General features: G+C 42.5%; 1 protein-coding gene across 7 annotated transcripts in view; it reads right to left on the bottom strand.

Moving 5' to 3' along the window:
* Positions 1-21,047, bottom strand: part of astn1 (astrotactin 1) — a 357,848-nt gene that overhangs the window by 34,268 nt on the left and 302,533 nt on the right. For all 7 annotated transcript variants that reach the window (XM_075483746.1, XM_075483748.1, XM_075483747.1 and 4 more), the window contains 2 exons: positions 18,430-18,563; positions 17,859-18,010 (listed from right to left, as the gene is read on the bottom strand). In XM_075483746.1, coding sequence (XP_075339861.1) covers positions 17,859-18,010; positions 18,430-18,563 — 286 coding nt within the window. The remainder of the gene's footprint in view (positions 1-17,858; positions 18,011-18,429; positions 18,564-21,047) is intronic.

Here is a 21,047-nt window from a genome sequence, read left to right as displayed (position 1 = left end):
AAGCAGTCATGCATTTAAAGAGGAAAACATTTCCTGAACCTGATGAACTGAGTGGCTGAGTAGGGGGTGAGTGGGTGGTGTAACAGGACAACGGCAGAGGGAGGGAAAGAGCAAATGAGGAGTTTACAACGCTGTGCACCAAAGCACAAACACACGTATGCACTAACACACAGATTCTGCCTATAAAGGTAAACTCTTCAGCTTAAATGGACTTTTTGTCCGTCTTACTTCATCCTATAACAGGTTTCACTATGGGCTGCCTGGCAATTCCTCCACTTCTGTTAAAGCAGACAGCTTCCTTATAACTAAGCGTAATTGGAGGCTCCCACACGCACAAACTGGCAGAAAAGCGTTAACTAATAACATCTGGAGCCGGTTGTCTACCTTTCGGCTGAATGGAGGAAAAAAGAGACTGGTATCACAGAAAAAGTCATCACAGCTGTTTCTTGGCACTGAAGCACTGGTCACAACCAATGTTCGACCATCATATTTGGCTACATGGACAGGACTGCAGCATCATTTCTGAGGAAGAACATCCCATTTGATATGAAATGATAGATTGAAAGAAAGGCAAGATAAAAGAGAGTGTGAAGGCTTGAAGGTGTCATTAAAGAATGTAAAACTCTTGCATGATAGAACACGAGGATCCTTCCCTGTGATTAGCATCACAGTGGTGTAATTAATTTCCTCAGAGGGGCGATTAATAATTGTTTGATTTGACAGAGGTGCCTCTGACAAAAGATGGCAGTTACCGTGAGATGCTTTGCACGCAAGGTGTAAATCTAGCCAAATACGTCAATCAAGGCATTTAGCACTTGGGCATTGCTGGATGCTATAAGCGCCAAAACAACATCATCGTTTATTAGACATTGTCAGAAACAACACATTTATAACCACAGATTTGCCAATGCAACTCCCTTCCCTTATGGACACTATTCACAAGAATAATATCCCTAAATGCTCCTGGAGAACTCCGGCCAGGTGTTTTTCTCACACTGCGGTTATGCTTCCACGCGTGCTAATTTGTCAGTTCAGCTCATCTTGCTCCAGATGTTTTACTTCCTCGCGTGCCAACTGAAGCCGAATCCTGCGAGCATCTCATTCTAATCACGAAAATTTCTCTTTCTATGAATTTGTGTTGTAATCTGTAAGGGTCACTCAGCAAATTAAAACGCTGCAGAGAAAACAAAGGTTGCTTTTTGCACCAACTGTTTTTGAGGCCAGTTTTTACATTTAGTGTAACATTGTAGAATTAAAATAAAACATTAAAATGGGCATATAAACCCACGTGGTTATTGTTCCATAATGATATTGAAGTCGGCATTTTTTGCCATGATGACACCGAACACACCACGATTGGGCCACTGCCTCGTGTTTCAATGAAACAAGCTACTGTGTTACCACAAGTAGCTGTTTTACTCACGCAAGGAAAATATGTGCTGTGTGTATATCATCTATGCCTCGGTGAAAAAAAGCTTCTTAAAATGCTTCTGTAACTATATGCAAATTTGCCATGTGCTAATTAACTTACACTGAAAGTTGAGGTCGGGGCTGGCGTCACTACAGACATTTGAGGTGTCTGAGGTGTACCCCAATCAAAACATTATCTTAATCGGGACTCGGATCTGATGTATGAAGTTGGACTGGCACATGCTGAGCAAACTGGAAATTCAAATAAGAGTATCATAGAATCCCATCTCTCTTTTCTGGAAAAAAAACATGTGAAGTTCAGACTTCGTGTTCTTCTATTCGGTAAGGATGGTAATCTTTCCATTCCCTGTTTTGTCCAACATGAGAGGCAACGGTTAGTTCGAGGATACTTGATTGTTCTTTCTATGTAATGTAAAAATATTTACCCTGGAGCAATGGTATGTTCAATTATCTTCTGCAATGCCTACTTCAAAGTGAAAAGCACCATCAGTTTAGGTGCTGAAAATGAGTTCAGAGAGTTCAGCCTCTTTGGAATCTCTGGGCGGGGCTCAAGCTGGAATCCACCCAGGAATCCCTGGGTGAGGATCTCCATAAAACTTAAGCTTGAGGATGAACTTTGCAGTAAACGTTAGGCCTCAAACACTCAGGTACAAAGAGATGCAGTGTTGTCAGTTGAAACAGAAACAGGCCCCTTTTCAGACGCCTGATTCATGCATTTGTTACAACTTTTCCAGGGCAGGTTTGGGACTTACAGTAGCTGGGGTCAGCAAATCAAGTTCGAGGCTAAGGGACACTTTGAAACCTTAAGACTGAATTGCCTCTATGAGTACTTCTCTCTAGTCTTTCATTTTTCACCACAAATGAGAATAAGGCATCACCTTCAAGTGAAAGTGTTCTTGATGTATCCAACATGGAGATCTGAGGCCAAACAAGATCATATATGAGGGTTTAAATGTTTTCTAACGCTTGATTTAGAAATATCTTCATATGGAAATTACATGTGTGCAATTGTATAATTTACTTTTGCTACACAGAAATGAGGGGAGTGACTTTTGACAGTCCTTTTGACAGTCCTGTGATCAGCAGAGTACAGAGAAAGCATGTGAAAAAGGCCAAGCAGTGGCAGCTCTTCGGAAGTGTCTGGTGCTAAGAGGAACTCAGTCTGGTTGAGCTTTGGGGTTAGTGACACATCACCCCGGTTGTATGTGCGTATGTATGCGTATCATGTAAATATCTGCGTAATGTGTTGATGAATTAGATTCTGAGTTCCACTGACCTTTGAGCAAACCTTGCCCTTGTTGGGTGATGAAAGCGGTTACATCACTGAATGGCTTCCAGCTCACGGGATGTTTGCTTTCATGGCGAGACTGGTCAAGCCGAGTGGTGGCCTGACTTAAAGCAGACTTCCTAATCGTCAGCTGTCCACACATCTGCTGGGGACCCTGCGTATCCGTGAGTGAATGTCTGTGCTTAAACTATGATCTCACCTTGTGTGCCTGAAGCTTGTTAAGGGAGAGATTACTGCACAAACAAGCTGTTGTCAGCTTCAGATCCAGCCAAATCCTGGATGCTTTAATCATCAGGTGTATCCTCATAGACTCACCTAACATTACATAACCTCATACACGAAAAAAATATACAAATGCAACCGTGCAGCTGTCAACAAGTACGGTATGCACTCTGTGTATCACAGCTCTAAGCATGTTTTGTAAGGAACATCTGTTTCCTATGAGCCTTCAAAGAAAGTAAAGGATAGATATTTGGTATTTTATTTATTTATATTTTGGTTCTTACACAGACGATCAGTAGTGTCGGCTTCAAGCTTTTCCAGTAAATGGACCCTCTGATTTCACTGTCCTTCTGGATCTTATCATGCAGGCTGTTTGTGGATTTGATTTAAGGAGGAAAAATGAGTGCTTGCATTGAAAAGCATCAAACAGTTTCCAAAAACAGTGGCACTCGTGTAAAACAAACAACTCTACTTGCACTACCATGCCAAATCCTGGCGCAAACCACGAGTTAAGCTTTGAAGTTGAGTAAAAACGTGCCTTCGGTGTGTGATAATCCTTTGTCACAAACTTTGGGCTTTGGAACTCCGCAGACTGTTTGCGTTTATGATGAAGTCATGTGATGATGACAGAAAAAAACAATAGCGTGACCACTGTGGCTTTCTTATTTACTTTCTTTGCCACCCAGTACTAGAGTACTGGAATGAGACAGAGAAAAACAATAAAACACAAACAATCTCAGGATGTCTTCTTCCGTGTATTTAAAAACCTCAAGTCTCATTTCATTCACCTGTAGTATAAACTGTAAGCAAGCAAATAATCGTACGAAACAAGTCCATATATTCGCGTTGATGTATTTCCATTCCAACTTATCTTGAATGGGGACGCGTTAAATTACACAGTCACATCAGTGTCTGTTAAAGTATACAATAAGATGGTGCAAAGATACTGTATTGCATCCATCATTGCTCGTACTTTATTATGTTGTAAAACATAATGTCGTAAATATTGCATGCACACACAGAGCTGAGGCTTTTACTGTGCCTTTTTAAAAAGTAGCTTTGATGAAAATAACTACTTTAATAGCCTTTGAGCTCCTAAGCACCATGTAGTATGATTTTTAACTGGATACGGTTGCCTGGAAATGTGTAGGCGGGTTGTATAGCCTATGAATGTTACATTTAGGAAATGCATTAAGACCCTTGTTTTGCTATACTTTGATGGCTTTTGGAGAAAAACTAAATTGTGGAGAACATGATGATAAAGAGCACACACACACAAAAATAAAGTGTTAAGAAAAGATGGGAAGGAGGCCAGAGAGAGGGGGCGAGGGCTCTTTCCTAGAAGGAAGAGGCGATAGGGAGAAAAGGGAAGGATAAGTGAAAAGGAGTTGGTAAAAAACACAGAAAACAAACACAGATAGGAATTTCATGAGGAGAAAAGCACAGAAAGAGGAGGAACGTGGGATGAAAGATGAAAGATGAGGAGGTGGTGAAGGAGGAGTAAGAAGAGAAAAGACAGCCAGCGGGATTACTGATTCTGGAAATAAATGAACACCAGCTCATGTGAGAGTGATTCTCAGAGATGACAGACGACTGACAGCTAAAATCAAAACCACCATGTGCAGTGGGCTCTGTAGAGCTGTGGCTCCCAAACTCTGAGCCGGGGGCACACCAGTGTCGCCAGGCCCGAGTTCAAGAGTGGCCAGGAATTCTGTGACAACCACACGTTACATGACCTCAAACTAGAGACACGCAAAGACTAACGATTTTCAGTTTACAACACTGGAAGTAGCACATACTAAGTTCACAAGAAACAAATGTAAATTCTTCACCCAGAGAAAAAGATGATGTCTGCAGTTGCTGAATTGTTGGAATTTTTAGAGTGTGACTCATTAATGGCTCTGATTGATAAGCAGGAGGAAACAGACACCTGTGAGGGGCAAATAGATTGTTTTCTTACACCGACCTCACCACCGGCTCAGATGACCTATAGATGAGAAAAACTTTATGTAGACATTTTTCAGAAAGTTACCTATGTTAAACTTTTATTACTGGACAGCTGAAGTCAGCAGCTCTCAGTGGGACTACAGCGGAAGCTAGCAAATGCTGACGTGATGCCAATCAAGCTGAAGGACTATATCTACTTGGAAAACACAACTTCAATGCAGAGAAAAAACTTTGGCTTCTTTTCCAGCTCTTTCAAAAGAGATCTTAACCAGCAGCAGTGAGACTGTCTGATGAGGCAATACGGGCAAGTTACAAGCTGAAAGAATTTATTGCTAAGCTGAAGAAACTCACACAAGAGAGGAGACACAGATTCACAATCAAAAGTGCCTTTGTCTGATGATATAATCAAAGGAAGAACCAATGATGTGCCAGATGGCTTTGCAACAGTGCTCCATGGAAATACCTCCACTGCATTAGATGACACACAGGCAGCCACTTTATACATCAAAACAGAGGTCGGAATGCTATTTTCCATGTGAGGCCATCATCGGGGACTATTGCTGAATTGTAGAGGCATCATATCAGGAACGTATTGCAAGAAAGGAGCAAAAAAAAAGAAGCTCTGGATGGATCACAAGAACCCAACTTTCACACCGCTTCTTATCCCCGCTGTGTAAGTTGGCATTCTTTATTCTGGCGTCCATCAACGGCAGAAGGAGCGCATGCCTCCCGGTTGAACAGGACTTGGAGCAGCCCCACTCTTCAGTACAATCATGGACTGAAAAAATTAATGAAAAAAAACGTTTGTCTTTGAATATATGTTTACTCACCCTCCTTATTCCTTATATATTTCCCTCTTGTTTTCGTTTTATTTCACATATAATTTTACCAGTTTAAATGGGGTTTCTTGCTGACTTGCTGGGATGTGAAACATGGCAAAAGGGCTATTTTGCACAGATTTCAAAATAGGTGTGCCTTGGGCATCAGAAATACTCTAGATCTTAGCTTTTTTCAGTTCCGTACTGCTCCAGTCTTCTTCTCTCCGCTGCTGCCCTCTCTGCTCTCCTTGGTGGTCCCGCTCTTTTCCTCTCAACTTGACGAAAAAATCCATACACCTTCTAATCGATCATCCACTATAAGATGCATAAGGGGGAAGTCGGGATAGAACTCTCCTGCTTTATATGAGTGTTTTTCTATCATTTTTCAAAAACAGCTCAGCCCCCACCGAACACTGCGGTGTAGCTTTCATTCAGTGCAATTAGAGCTGCGCTGTGCAATTTCACACATCAGAGAGTCCAAATGGCAGCGAGAGGGAGCTGCTGAAAGTTTTGACAGCCTCAACACCCTGCAGATATGGAATGTTATTTTTGTAAACTGTGTAATTTTCTGACCTATATATTATCCTATTGGTGTCTAGTGGGTGTGAAGGGAATAACTGGATTTAAATGTATCAGGGAGTCTAGCTTTCTCTGGATGGATCTCTTTGCATCTGAGATTGAGTATATCTTTTCCAGAGGCTGCTGGTGTTTGGACAGCCCGCAGTGAACTTTACTTTGTATCAACAGGATATCTATTCATCATCCTCTGTCTGTGTGAGGGAAGATTTCATTCTTTCTCATCAAGCCATACTTGATGTGATCTTGCATGCGCATTAATGCATGCTTGCCAATGAATGAATTTTTTTCTAAGCTGACGGCTAAAATGATCAAAAGACAACAAGGAAACACTAATGTTAATCACTTTTGAGTAAATTATGTAAAGGAGCTCTTCAGTTGACTGTCATAAGTGCACTTGGTGGTGGTTCTTAAAAAGCCAGCCAGTAATGGAGGTGGATGGACAACAGGTGTGCAGACAGGAGCGGGCCAGACTCCGCCTGAACTTCCTAGATGCCTGCTCCGTCCCGCCTAGAACTCCGAACACAAATAAACAATCATAGCACTGTCACGTTTTTAATCATGGTATCATTGCACACTGGTGCAGATCAGAGATAACTGAAAACTTTTGAGTGCTGGTACCTCGTTCTCCTGGAGTCTGACCTTTCACTGTGTATTGTCATAACTGTTGATGATGTAAACGAATATTTTGCAGCCTTAAAATGCTCATTTATATTGTGCCAGCATATTAACACGCAGCTCATACTTCCCATTTAAAAACTAACTGTGTGTTGTAAAAAAACACCTTCATTCCCCTACGTTTTATGAAACATTTTAGCACAATTTGACTCATTGTTTTAGTTTAGTGGCCAAAACCACTTCTTTTAGCAATAAATGTCAAGCAACTTTAGGAGGTAAGGAGACAGATATTTCCTTACTAAGTTCATGGAAACAAAATAAAAGGAGGGTAAATAGAGATTTGACTCTGACACTGATGGGCTAAAATATCACTCTAAATTAATATTAATGTTCCTCAGTGTTTGGAATGTTCTTAATAAACGTCTCCAGCGACAACAAGAGGCCCCCGTGGTGGGTGTCTATACATCACAAGTGTCTGAAGACAGAAAATAAAGTCGTACAAATGACTTCCACCTGCTGGCAAAGACAAAGACTCTGCGCCTCCTCAAGAAGACGTAGCTTGTCAGTGCAGAAGGTGGCAGTAGCAGGCTTTACAATATGTGAGGTCTGAAGACCATGTGGATTAAAAAAACCGAACAAGCAAACAAAATAAACATAACAGCACTGGCTTTCTGCTTTTCATTAGCGTCAAACTGAGCTGGTCTTTCTTGAGTCATACTTATGGCAATTTAACAGCCAGTCAGAGTAAGCCCTTTCACCAACAACCAGGAAAGCGATTCTACACGTTGAAATGACTTAAAAAAAACAACTCCAACAGAGTCAGATGGTGGCGCACACACAGAAAAACATACAAGAGAGACAAGCGTTCACTGACCCTCCAGGCAACTGACTGCTGAATGTTATCTCGGTGTATAAGGCCCCAAACATTCATGTAAACATGCCCTGCTTACCCATATTAATTCAGTTTTGTATCCTGCAATCTTTCAAGCTAAGAGCCTCCAGTCGTCTGCCTTTCTAAACTAATGTCTACTTAAAGCAGCATTAGTAATGATTTACAAGTCTTCCACTCATTCAGCCTGCCACACTACCTTTTGTGCTGATTTTGCCATCTAGACTCCATGTCCATTTAAAACTGCTCCATGCCAAAGGAAATGCTTGAGGGCTACGAGCATCTTTACTTATTTCTTTCTCAATATGCCCATAACATGACACATCGTGTATGACATTCATTAGGAAAGGCTAAGAATTCATTTAGGATCAGTCAAATGTTTAGAGACTGTTACTGATTTATTCATTTTTTTGACTGAACTTTTATCTGTACTATAGACCAATACAAAAAAACACCAAACCTATTAAATCAAGACATATATGTTGTAAAATAGTGCAACAAAGCACATGTTTCAGTTAATCAAATAAGTACTGGTACATTTTTTCAATTCAATACCTGGAGTTTTTCTAGTCTTTTCCAATAAAAAACACATCAGAAACTGTGATTGCAAATCAGCCCATCAAAGCTACTTAGTCGTGGTCGCTTAAAACATTTCCAGACCGCCGCTCTGCTCTAACAAAATGCTGATTTTATAACCGTCATCTGACAAAATCGCCCCTCAGATCATTTAAAGACGACATCTTTAATGTGCAGTGAATTCAGCGATGCTTTAAGTGAGATGATCTCAAACAGAGAACGTTAGGAGCAACGGGGTGTCTTAAATGGCCTGTATTCTGGCAAGACCACAATGGTCCAATTAAATGCCCGTGTTGAGCTGTAACTCTAGCTCAACTGTGCATGGAACATAGTATTTATCATCGCAAATAAGATACAGGATCCCTGAAAAAGAGATTTTCACATAACTGTTGAACGAAAAGTAAAACTTACGCATGATGCTAATCACACATCTATCACACATCCAAAAGGCAGACGGTAAAGTGCCTTTACTGATAGGAAGACACCGACAAAACTGCTTGATTAGCACAAGTAGAGTAGTTGTCAAGTCAGCTGTTTTAAGTGTGCAGTGCGTGTCTTGAGGCAGAGATGGAACAAAATGGGGCTTGATAGGCAAAAAACAAGTAAAGTGTGAAAATATTTTGTCTACAACAGCTTCACTGTGATGGATTATATCTGTCGGGCTAATGGTTTGCTTGTGACTTTGCTCTGAAGAAGATTATAAAGAAATAAGTACCTCATTCAAATGAGAACATCGCACCTCATCTATTTTAGCAACATGAAATGGTGTCTTTCAATAGGAGTGACAATCATAAACTGCTTTCAGTGGCAGTGAATTTTGATAATACACAACAGTGTTATTCTGCTGTCTTTAAGATTAACTGTGTGGCCAAAGAAAGATGTCTTGCTTTTCAACTTTAAGTAAACCTTTTATCAAGGCACCACAGCTCCGGTATATTCTCTCAAACACAAAAAAAATCTGTTTAATACTTGAGCATGCTATGCTTCCATTTTCAGTGTTTATCACCCTGACAGGAAAGATTAAAGGATGGGACGCACGTCTGCGTCGGAAGGTTTTGGAACTCTAGCTCCAATGGTGAGATGACACAGAATATTTGTTCAAACGGCACAGGAAGAAATTCTGTTCCAAAACAAACTAAAGGGCTCATCGGCCTTAAAAATGATTTTTTTTATAGTTACTCATCAAAATGTTCCCCTTATTACCTCCAAAAGTCACTGTCAGTTCAGTCACAGACACTCTTCTGTCTCTACACTTCCCATTTCTTTACATTACTGCCACAGCAAAGGAACGGAAGTAGAACAGGTTTGATTCTGTTTGGTAATGCAGGGTTGTGTAAAACTAATGCAAAGCTGCGTGTAACACAAGCGTTTATATAAACATCTTGTTTTTAGTGCTTTGCATTAATATCATCAAACATATTTGAGAATTAAATCATGTTTAATCTAATTACTTAACAGGTGTTTTTGAGTTTTTTTTATTAATCTGACAATTAACTTGAACAATATATTAACGATTAATAACGATTAAATAATAGTTTTTCTGTAGAACGGAACACCGTTCACTCAACAAAGTGAAGACACCTTCACTTGCCTATGTTTGGTCACCCAAGCAATGACATATAATCGTTTCTAAAGCATGTTATTCGGTGCAGAAAAACCTATTGCAGTAGTCTGAGGTGCTTTCAAATACATAACTAATAACCGTCAGGCTCAAATAATCAAATTTTTATCTTAAGTTGTTACCAAGCACAGAGGGAATGATTCGTCAAGTCATGCGGTTAATACAGTGCATTCTGCTTACTAATATCAAAAACTTTGTTCATTGGCTCTAATGGTATTATAAAGCTCAATGAACATCTGCACAGAGAAGTATGCTGCAAAGATACTGGGAAGGACAGGAAATGCAGTGTGATCATGGTTCATTATGATTCAGCAATCTGTGACATGTACCATATTATGTACTTGCGATGCAAAAAACAAAAAGATAAAAAAGAGAGACACAAGTACCTTCCCCTAACATTTTGAAAAAGACATGAAATGCTAACGTAAAAAAAAAGATAAAGTCAAAGGATAAATGTGAATTCACGACCTCGTGTGGCACATTAATGTTTGCCTGGAGGCATCCATATGTGCTGCTTTCAGGCTCCAAACAGTGAAGGATTTTGTGAAATTTTTACTTCGACAAAGGCAGACAGATTGTAATGACCAGATCAGAAAACCCGATAATTCAACCAGACACAAGCTTAGTGGTAAAAGGTTTATTGGATCACAGGTGCTGGACAGGAGTTGAATGTAGCTGGAGTCCGGATAATCCTCCAATGGAGATGTGGATCCGTGATGGTCAGAGTCCGCTCCAGGGTACGGAGAACAGGTCCAGAGAAGACAGTCAGGGGTAATCCAAGATTGGGTATGATCCTGAGGATCCAGGGAGGTCTTCTGGAGGTAGAGGGTTATAATCCACAAAGGTGATTCAGGCAACGGTCGGAACAGGAAATCAGGAAGACAAAGTAGAGAGGTGAGGCTGGACATCTGCTGGCTGTGAGGCTTGCGATAATCTGGCAGGGAACTCTGGCAGGAAGGAGTTGATATAGGCGGAGTGCAGAGTGGGAGAGAGCAAACGTTAATCAGGCACAGGTGAATATCATGAAGGCAATTAGTGTCAGAGCAAGGAGCAGACCAGGAAATGAACAGCTTCCAGGCTGCAACATTACAGTACCCCCTCCTCAACGTCCGGCACCCGACGGACCACCAGGTTTATCAGGATGGAGGCGATGGAATTCCTTGATGACCGTCTTATCAATAATGTGTCTAGCAGGAACCCAGGTGCGCTCTTCAGGTCCATATCCCTCCCAGTCAACCAAGTACTGGGTGCCACGACCCCAACGTCTTGACCGAAGGATGCGATTGATGGTGTAGACCGGCCCCCCATCAAGGTTTCGGGTGGGAGGAGGGGGCCTGGAGGGGGGCGAGAGGCAGGAGGAAGCATATGGTTTGATGCAGGAGACGTGGAATGTGGGATGAATGCGTAGAGTGCGAGGAAGCTGTAGACGAACTGCCACTGGGTTAACCACCTTAGAGATAGGAAAGGGTCCGATAAAACGAGGAGCCAATTTTCTACTCTCCACCCTTAGAGGTAGATTCTTGGAAGAGAGCCAAACCTTCTGCCCAATAGTGTACTGGGGTGCGGGGATGCGGTGTCGGTCAGCACCTCTGCAGAAGACACTGACCGCTTTAAGAAGGGCTCTTCTGGCTCTTCTCCAGGTCCGCTGGCAGCGGAGAGCAGCGGCGTGGGCAGATGGGACCCTGGCTTCCTTCTCCTGGATGGAAAACACGGGTGGCTGGAATCCATAAACTGTGTAGAAAGGAGACAGACCAGTGGAGCAGGATGGAAGAGAGTTTAGAGCATGTTCAACCAAAGGTAAATTCTGTGACCAACTGGTAGCATCCTTTTCACAAAGCATCCTAAGCTTCACCTCAACCTCCTGGTTAGCACGTTCCGACTGACCGTCAGTTTGGGGATGAAAGCCAGATGAGAGGCTCACCTTGACCCCCAACAGACCACAGAACTCCTTCCAAAACTGAGACACAAATTGAGGGCCCCGGTCAGAAACAATGTCGGAAGGTAGTCCATGCAAACGGAAAACTTCTCGGACCAAGACTCCACCAAGCTCCTTGGCCGAGGGGAGTTTCTTGAGGGGAACCAGGTGAGTCATCTTGGAAAATCGGTCCACAATAGTGAGAATAACGGTATGGCCATTTGATGCAGGCAGTCCAGTTATGAAGTCCATGGCTATGTGAGACCAAGGTCGATGTGGAATGGGTAAAGGCCTGAGATGTCCGGCTGGCGGTCTGCGGGAAGACTTAGACTGAGAGCAGGTATGACAGGCAGCAACAAAGCCCTTAGTGTCAGAATATAACGTTGGCCACCAAAAGCGTCCCCGGATGACAGACAGGGTTTTACTTAGGCCAGGATGACAAAACAGACGAGAGTTATGACAGAAACAGAGTACCTCAGTTCGGAGATGATTAGGGACAAACAGGCGATCTGGTGGGCAAGTGACTGGGACCGGGTGCAGTCGATGAGAGCTCTTGATAGACTCCTCCAACCCCACCCGAGAGACTGCCAGTCGAACGGAATCAGGTAAAATAAATTCTCCACTCTCACTAGCTTGTTCCTTAGCTGATGGCTCCAGTATTCTGGACAGAGCGTCAGGTTTGATGTTCTTCGTTCCAGGTCTGTAAGAAAGAGTGAAATTGAAACGGCTAAAAAATAATGCCCACCTGGCCTGGCGAGGGTTGAGTCGCTTAGCAGAATTGATGTACTCGAGATTCTTGTGATCGGTCCAAACTAAAAATGGTGTCTCAGCTCCCTCCAGCCAATGGCGCCATTCCTCCAAAGCCAGTTTGACCGCCAGCAGTTCTCGATCTCCCACATCATAATTTTGTTCTGATGAAGATAGACTTCTAGAGAAAAAGGCACAAGGGTGAACCTTATCATCATTGCTGCGTTGACTTAGAACAGCCCCTACACCCACACTGGAAGCATCCACTTCAACAATGAATTGCCTAGCGGCATCTGGGCTACGGAGAACAGGCGCAGAGGTGAACAGATCCTTCAACTTGGTGAAGGCAACATCTGCCCGTTCATTCCACAGGAATCTGGTCTTAGACGAGGTTAGGGCATGTAGAGGGGCTGCAACTTGACTGAAATTGCGAATGAAACGCCTGTAAAAGTTGGCGAACCCCAAAAACCTCTGTAGTTGTTTCCGGGTTTGTGGAATGGGCCAGTCCTTAACTGCAGACAGTTTACAGGGATCCATAGTAATTCTATTAGGAGAAATGACAAAACCAAGGAAGGAAGTAGTGGACTGATGAAATTCGCACTTCTCCGCTTTGATGAACAGGTTGTTTTGGAGAAGGCGAAGCATGACAGATCTAACATGTTGTCTATGAGTCTCTAGGTCTTTGGAAAAAATCAATATGTCATCTAGATAGACAAAGACATACTGTCCGACCACATCTCTGAGGACATCATTGACCAAAGCTTGAAAGATCGCTGGAGCATTCGTAAGGCCAAAAGGCATCACCAAATATTCATAGTGACCAGTTGGGGTATTGAAGGCAGTTTTCCATTCATCCCCCTCCCTTATCCTCACTAAGTGGTATGCATTTCTCAGATCTAATTTGGTAAACATCTTAGCTCCTTGAATGAGATCAAAGGCGGTGTTCATGAGTGGGAGAGGGTATCTGTTTTTCACTGTTATGTCATTTAGTCCCCTATAGTCAATGCAGGGGCGCAAGGAACCGTCTTTCTTGCCAACAAAGAAAAAGCTGGCTCCTGCAGGGGAAGACGAGGGGCGAATAATGCCAGCCTTGAGACCATCACTGATGTACTTTTGCATAGCAGTTCTCTCATTAGCTGACAACGGGTATATGCGGTTCTTAGGAGGAGAGGTCCCAGGAAGAAGATCTATGCCACAATCATACGGTCGATGAGGTGGTAAGGAGGTGGCCTTATGTTTGTTGAATACCTCCCTCAGATCATGGTATTCGATGGGGACCTTAGAAATGTCTGGGTATTTCTCTTCGATTTCCGACACACTGGTGGGAATGGGAGCATTGCGCAAACAGGACATCAAGCAATTCTGAGACCAGCCCCTGATTTCTCCTTTGACCCAATCCACATGGGGGTTGTGCTGCTTAAGCCAGGATGCCCCCAAGATAACTGGCAAGTCGGGCGACTTGATCAACATAAACTTGATTATTTCATGGTGATTACCTCCCATAGTCATATGAATGGGTTCAGTCTCATGGGTAACCTGATGAACTACATGACCATCTATGGCTAGTACCTTCTGAGTCTTTTGAGTTGGAGAGTTTTGTATCCCTAAAGACTTGGCGAGGTCTAAGTCAAGAAACTCAGCATCTGCTCCAGAATCAATAAAAACAGGAAAACTATGAACACGGCCATTTATCTTGAATTCGGCAGGAATAGAAAGGAGTGGGAGGGTCTTGGCGAGAGAATGACTCAGTAGGAACCTCCCACCACCTACTGAGTTTGTCCTTTTAAAGAACAGCGGTTAATGGTATGCTTATTGGAACCGCAGTAGAAGCATAACTTCAGTCTCCTGCGACGTTCCATCTCCTGTGGCGAAAGTTTGGTACGCCCAATCTGCATGGGTTCTTCTGTTTCCTGTGTAGGCATGGTAACCAAGTTGTGTACCTCAGGGGGTGCAGAGGACGAAGGAAATAGTTCCCCAGAAGGAAGGCCTCTGAAGGTGCCAGTCTCTCTTCTCCGTTCCTGCAGCCTTAGATCCATCCTAGTAGCCAGGTCCTCCAGGTCTTTCAGCGTCTCCGGAGTACTATGAGTAGTGAGCTGGTCCTTGATCTGCTCAGACAGCCCTCGGTAAAACACATCGATTAGTGCATCTTCATTCCACTTACTTCCTGCTGCCAGAGTGTGAAATTCAATAATATAATCAGTGACTCTTCGTCTGCCCTGTTTAATTGATAGCAGACCTCTGGCAGCTTCTCGGTCAGGTAATACTGGGCTAAAAACTCGTGCCAGTTCTTTAGCAAAGTTCTTATAAGAATAACAAATCCCTGAGTCTCTTTGCCATTCAGCCGTTCCCCATAACTTAGCGTGGTCAGAAAGCAAGGAAATAACATACGCTACCTTGGATCTCTCGGTAGGGAAGGAAGACGGCTGCAGCTCAAAATGGATCTCACACTGTGTTAGGAAGGCTCTGCACTGTGAGGGTTCGCCTTTAAAAACTTCAGGTGGTGTGAGACGAGGTTCATGAAGTGGTGATGATCTATACTGCACAGCTGGTTGAATGGAAGGTGCGGGTGGAGCTGGAGGAGGGTTAGTAGGGAGAGAAGGATTACGCAACAAAACCATCATGTCAGAAACAGTCTTCTCTAATTTGGAAATGGATCGCTCAACTCCAGTGCACCACTCTTGTGCTGGTGACGGGTTCATCATGGCCAGATTATACTGTAATGACCAGATCAGAAAACCCGATAATTCAACCAGACACAAGCTTAGTGGTAAAAGGTTTATTGGATCACAGGTGCTGGACAGGAGTTGAATGTAGCTGGAGTCCGGATAATCCTCCAATGGAGATGTGGATCCGTGATGGTCAGAGTCCGCTCCAGGGTACGGAGAACAGGTCCAGAGAAGACAGTCAGGGGTAATCCAAGATTGGGTATGATCCTGAGGATCCAGGGAGGTCTTCTGGAGGTAGAGGGTTATAATCCACAAAGGTGATTCAGGCAACGGTCGGAACAGGAAATCAGGAAGACAAAGTAGAGAGGTGAGGCTGGACATCTGCTGGCTGTGAGGCTTGCGATAATCTGGCAGGGAACTCTGGCAGGAAGGAGTTGATATAGGCGGAGTGCAGAGTGGGAGAGAGCAAACGTTAATCAGGCACAGGTGAATATCATGAAGGCAATTAGTGTCAGAGCAAGGAGCAGACCAGGAAATGAACAGCTTCCAGGCTGCAACATTACACAGATATACCAAAAACATAATACTGTGCAGGCTTAGGAGATGACACTATGCTTTTGGTAAGATTCCTGAGCCAAAAGGGACTGATATCAGATTTCTTAAGAAAGAGAATGATGGGCCAAAAATAATAAACCACAAAGAGGCACTGGTGAAGAGCATAAACAACAGCTGCGCTGGGCAATTTCTTATTATTTTAACACTTAGTTTTACTTCATCACATAGTAGCTATTTGTTCTCTTTGACTACTGTCTTTTCCACAGCAGAGCAAAGCTAAAGGACCAACAACAGCGTCGCTTAAAGCCTGCAGCTCACATTTTTTAACGTATTTCTGACAGTGCCCCTAAGTGGCAACAAAACGCCATAACGTATAGACGAGAATTTGAAAAGCCCCAATGCAGAAGCATGTTGAAAGTATTACAACTAAGCTAAACCATAAGTGCTGAGGCCATTGCTCATATTCACCATAACACCACTAATCAAGAAAAGCATCTACTTTTCTCTCCCTCCTGAGCCCACTGTATTGATTAATAACCCTCACAGCTCGGACTACTCTCATTAAGCCACAACAAACTTTGGTAGTCACAGGGAACTGTAACAGTCTCCATTATGGATTGGGTCATTACTGCTAAAATAAACTGACCCTGTTTTGCAAGCTCCGACTCATACAGGGCCAGCCAAACAAGCAGTGCTCTCTGTCATGGGTAGTTACACACACTCCTGCTGGTCCTGTGGCTTGTTATATGACTTCCTCCTAATAGTGCAAACAGGAGGGAAAACATACCTCAATGGGTAAATCCATTTGGAATGAGCAGGGAACGTAGAGAAATCCTTTTTGATGAAGCTGCTCCATTTAATAGCCATATTACTTTTACAGAGAAGCTATTAGCATTTTTGTTAGGTTTCTCTTCAAATGTGTTGCCAATTACTGTGAAAGACACATAGGTATACACACCTATCATGCTGTCATCTAGCTACTATGTCATCACCATAATAACAAATGTTAAAAAAAAAAACTAAAAAAACCTGCGGCAGCTGTGTTATAAAACCTGGCACTGGAGAAAGTCCTGTCCAGAGGTTGTACATTTTTATAACTAGTGAACACCATCTCGTGGTGGTCTTTAAAATTACATATGGAATTGGGTCTTGACCAAGCAGATTCATGGTTAAACCTGGACAAACGGCTTCAAAGGATGAACTTCTTTAACATTTTGATTTAGGAATTGTTCTTTATTTAATTAATTTCGTTTTTTTTTTAAGTTGCATGAAATTTGGAGTGGGGCTCTATTTTAAACAAAGCCCATCGGCAACAGTATCAGGAGGTGGATACGTAGCTTTTTTTTTTTGTGTACTTTTAAACCTGTTGACCAGGAATTCCTCTATTTGGTGGAGTACTTCAAACAAAGCAGGCGCACAAATGTGGCTGACACATTGGAAGGCTTATGGTTTGAAAAAAAGGCGAGAGCTGCTAATAGAAACCGATGCTAATAACCAGCTCAAAGTGGTTCCGCACTGAGCACAACCTCCTCCCTCACTGCTTTTTTGCTTTGTTTGCACGTGAAATTCCCCACACAGCCAGGCACAAAATAGTATTTTATGAATAAATATATCATAATATCAACATACTCATCATAATTGATGTCATAAAAGGTCACATTCAGGAAACTTTAACAACGATCTCTCATTTAAACTTGCTATTGAGTTAAATGTTGCTCTTGTAATTGTGTTGTGTTACAAAACACCAACAGACCCCCTTTGCAGCTCAGTGTCTATTCAAAAGAAGGCAGTAAGTTATGTTTGGGAGAGGTGAATTACGCAAAAGAACCTGCAAATCCCAGCAGGTGGAGGGTGTAACTTTGTATCCATAAACTGACACTGACAAAAATATCTGATTCATAAAGATGTTTTAACTATCATTGGATGCCTGGCAATTTTTCAAAGGGTGGGCCTTATTTATGGCTAAACTCTTGATCTGAACAGACATACCTGTCTCAACTTTAGAGTGGTCGGTCCTCTCTGTCACCTTCTCCTGGCTGATGAGATAATCGACAATCCGCACACCGATTGGCGGCTCTGTGTGGTTCCACTCCATTATGACCAATGAGCTGCTGGGCTCGTAGGTGTAAGACAGCTTCAGCCTGGCAACAGAGTGACAAAGACGTATAGCAATGCCACTGTGAAAGATGCTGTCAACAAGATGGCCTCATTACTGTAATTGGCAGCTTACATCATCCTTTTGCAATATCACAAACACATCTGTCACAGGAAAATATGGTAATTTATCCCTTAAAGTCTGACTCACTCTGGAGCGGTTGTCCTCGGCTATAGCCTATGGCAGCAGCAACTTTCTGTACAGAGGTCTTTATGTCATCCAATCAATTTAAAACAACTCATTTAATTGGTTTTGCGCACCCATAAAAGACAGGAGAAACAAACCATTGATCACTGTAATGTTTGGTCTCATCGAGATAGATTTTGTCGGTAAACTGGTGGATAGAATTTATCACAACCCTACCGAGTGGGCTGAAGAAAGACAAGGTAACAACATTTCACTAACATAGGTTGAGGAAGTGGGGCGCAGGTGGGAAGTCCATCTGAGCCAAAAGCGTTGGAATCACATCGACACCAGTCGTCAATAACATCTCCTTTCCCTGAGCACCACAGCATGCTCATCATTGCCTCCTGAAGAGCCTACAAAGAGGGACAGATGAGGACAGGAAAAACTTAGACATGTTAACATTTGTTCAGTTCATTTGCCCCGTTTTTTTTTTGGTCAATCAGATTGGTCAAAGAGCAGATACGAGGATATCTGTAGGATAAAGATTGGGAAATGGCAACTGTCAGGTTAACATCAATAACCATGCGTCCTATTAGGTGGATTTCCATTCACTCGTGAAGCAAATGTGAAGTGATTACATTCATTTTAATAAACTAACTGTAGAGTGTCACCAGAGGATGGAGGTATGGGCTACATTATGCATGGTCTCAAATCAGTAGAAAAAGTAATTCTACAACAGCGGGACAGTCCTAGAGTGGTTCAGGTCCTACTTGGAGGAGCGGAGTTATTTTGTGACTATTGGAAGTAATCAATCTGATCGAGTGGCTATGACATGTGGAGTTCCTCAGGGGTCAGTTCTTGGACCCCTTCTGTTCACTCTATACATGCTGCCTCTGGGTCAAATTCTGAAGAACTCTAAAGTCAACTACCACAGCTATGCAGATGACACACAGATATATCTCGCACTGTCTCCAGATGACTGCAGTCCTATAGAGTCATTGTGCGACTGCTTAGAGCAAGTCAAAAAGTGGATGAACCAAAATTTCCTTCAGTTAAATCAAGAAAAAACTGAGGTCATTGTGTTTGGCAACAAAGAGAAGAGGTTTGCTGTCAGTAAACATCTTGAGTCACTGTCTCTAGAAACTAAAGACCAAGTCCGGAACCTCGGCGTGCTGATAGACTCAGACCTGACCTTCAACAATCATATCAAATCAGTCAACAAATCAGCCTTTTATCAACTTAAGAACATATCCAGAATTAAGGGTTTCATGTCCCAAACAGATCAGGAGAAGCGGATTCATGCTTTCATCTTCAGTAGACTTGACTACTGTAACGGTCTTCTGACTGGACTCCCCCAAAAGAGTGTCAAACAGCTGCAGCTCATTCAGAACGCTGCAGCCCGAGTTTTAACCAGAACAAAGAGATCACATCACATCACCCCAGTTCTCAAGTCTTTACATTGGCTCCCGGTCAGATACAGAATAGATTTTAAAGTTCTGCTACTCGTCTACAAATCACAGAATGGTTTAGGTCCAGAATACATGAATGACATGCTAGTAGAGTATAAACCCAGCAGAGCTCTGAGATCTGCTGACTCAGGTCAGATAGTGGAGCCCAGAGTTCAAACTAGACACGGTGAAGCAGCTTTTAGCTGTTATGCTGCACACAACTGGAACAAACTACCAGCAGAACTGAAATCAGCCCCAACTGTAAGCACTTTTAAATCCAGGTTAAAAACATTTCTCTTTCGGTGTGCGTATGGTTGAGTTTATATCTTTCTTTTTCCTCTCTTCTTTGATTGCTTTTAACTGTGTTTTTAATTTTTATTCTATTTATTTTCTTTAAATTTCTGCTTTATGCTGTTCTTTTAAATGCCTTGTCTTTATGTAAAGCACATTGAGTTGCCTGTGGTATGAAATGCGCTATATAAATAAAGATGCCTTGCCTTACAAACTAGAAACAAAACTTGAGGAGGAAATAAAAATAAACAACAATGGGTCTGGGTAGAATAGTCTTTTTTTTTTAAACACTAGGGAAGTTCCAAACTGAGTGGAATGATCTGGGAGTATCTGAGTAGCAGCCAAGATGAGAGCTGTTCAAGCTCTCTTAATGCTAAGGAAAGGAGGGGTTGGTGCCTCTGTTATGATCTCCTTTAGCATTGGGAACACTGCTGAGTTAATTATGTCCTACAGTTTCTTGCTGCTGCAACCTTCAAAGCAATGCTCGATTATATTTATCCAGTTGTATTAACTGAGGTTTTGAGTTTTATCACCAAACAAGTTTAGTGTGATATATATGAAACAGCCTCTGTGTAACGACATGATAATTGTATTACATGAAGTAATGAAAGCATTTTTTTAAACCTGTTTACCTTATAAACTGTAAAATGTAAACGTGGCTTATAATAACTTCTGTTTTGGAACTTCTGTTCCGTATCACAGATTTTTTAGCTTGTAGCAGCTGATTCAAACCTGACAGAGCGGCGGATGAATAATAACTCGCTACTTTATTTGTCACGTGACACTGTCATGCAGTATGCATTGCCAATTCTAACTAAAAACTAATACAGAGATATGAGCAGTATCTGAACAGAAGAACAGGAGGAAATAGAGTGGATAACATCTGTGACTAAACCAAAGTGTCTGAGCAGTAAAACCTTTTAACTGCAACATGAAAGAAAGAGCACATTACTCCTGTTTTCTCTCCGCTGCACTGGCTGCACTGGCTGCACTGTCCATTTTAGAGTTAGTTTTAAAACTCATCATTTTTTTTATCTTTAAATGGTCGTGCCCTGGGGCTGCACGATGGTGTGGTGGTTAGCACCATCGCCTCACGGGGGGGGGCAGGGCTTTTGCCAGTGCGGCTCCTAAATTGTGGAATTTGTTGCCGTTACACAA

Source organism: Odontesthes bonariensis, chromosome 14, assembly GCF_027942865.1.
Source record: "Odontesthes bonariensis isolate fOdoBon6 chromosome 14, fOdoBon6.hap1, whole genome shotgun sequence".
Lineage (NCBI taxonomy): Eukaryota > Metazoa > Chordata > Actinopteri > Atheriniformes > Atherinopsidae > Odontesthes > Odontesthes bonariensis.
The sequence above is the reverse complement of the archived record's forward strand: the minus strand, read 5'-3'. Positions and strand labels throughout refer to the sequence as shown.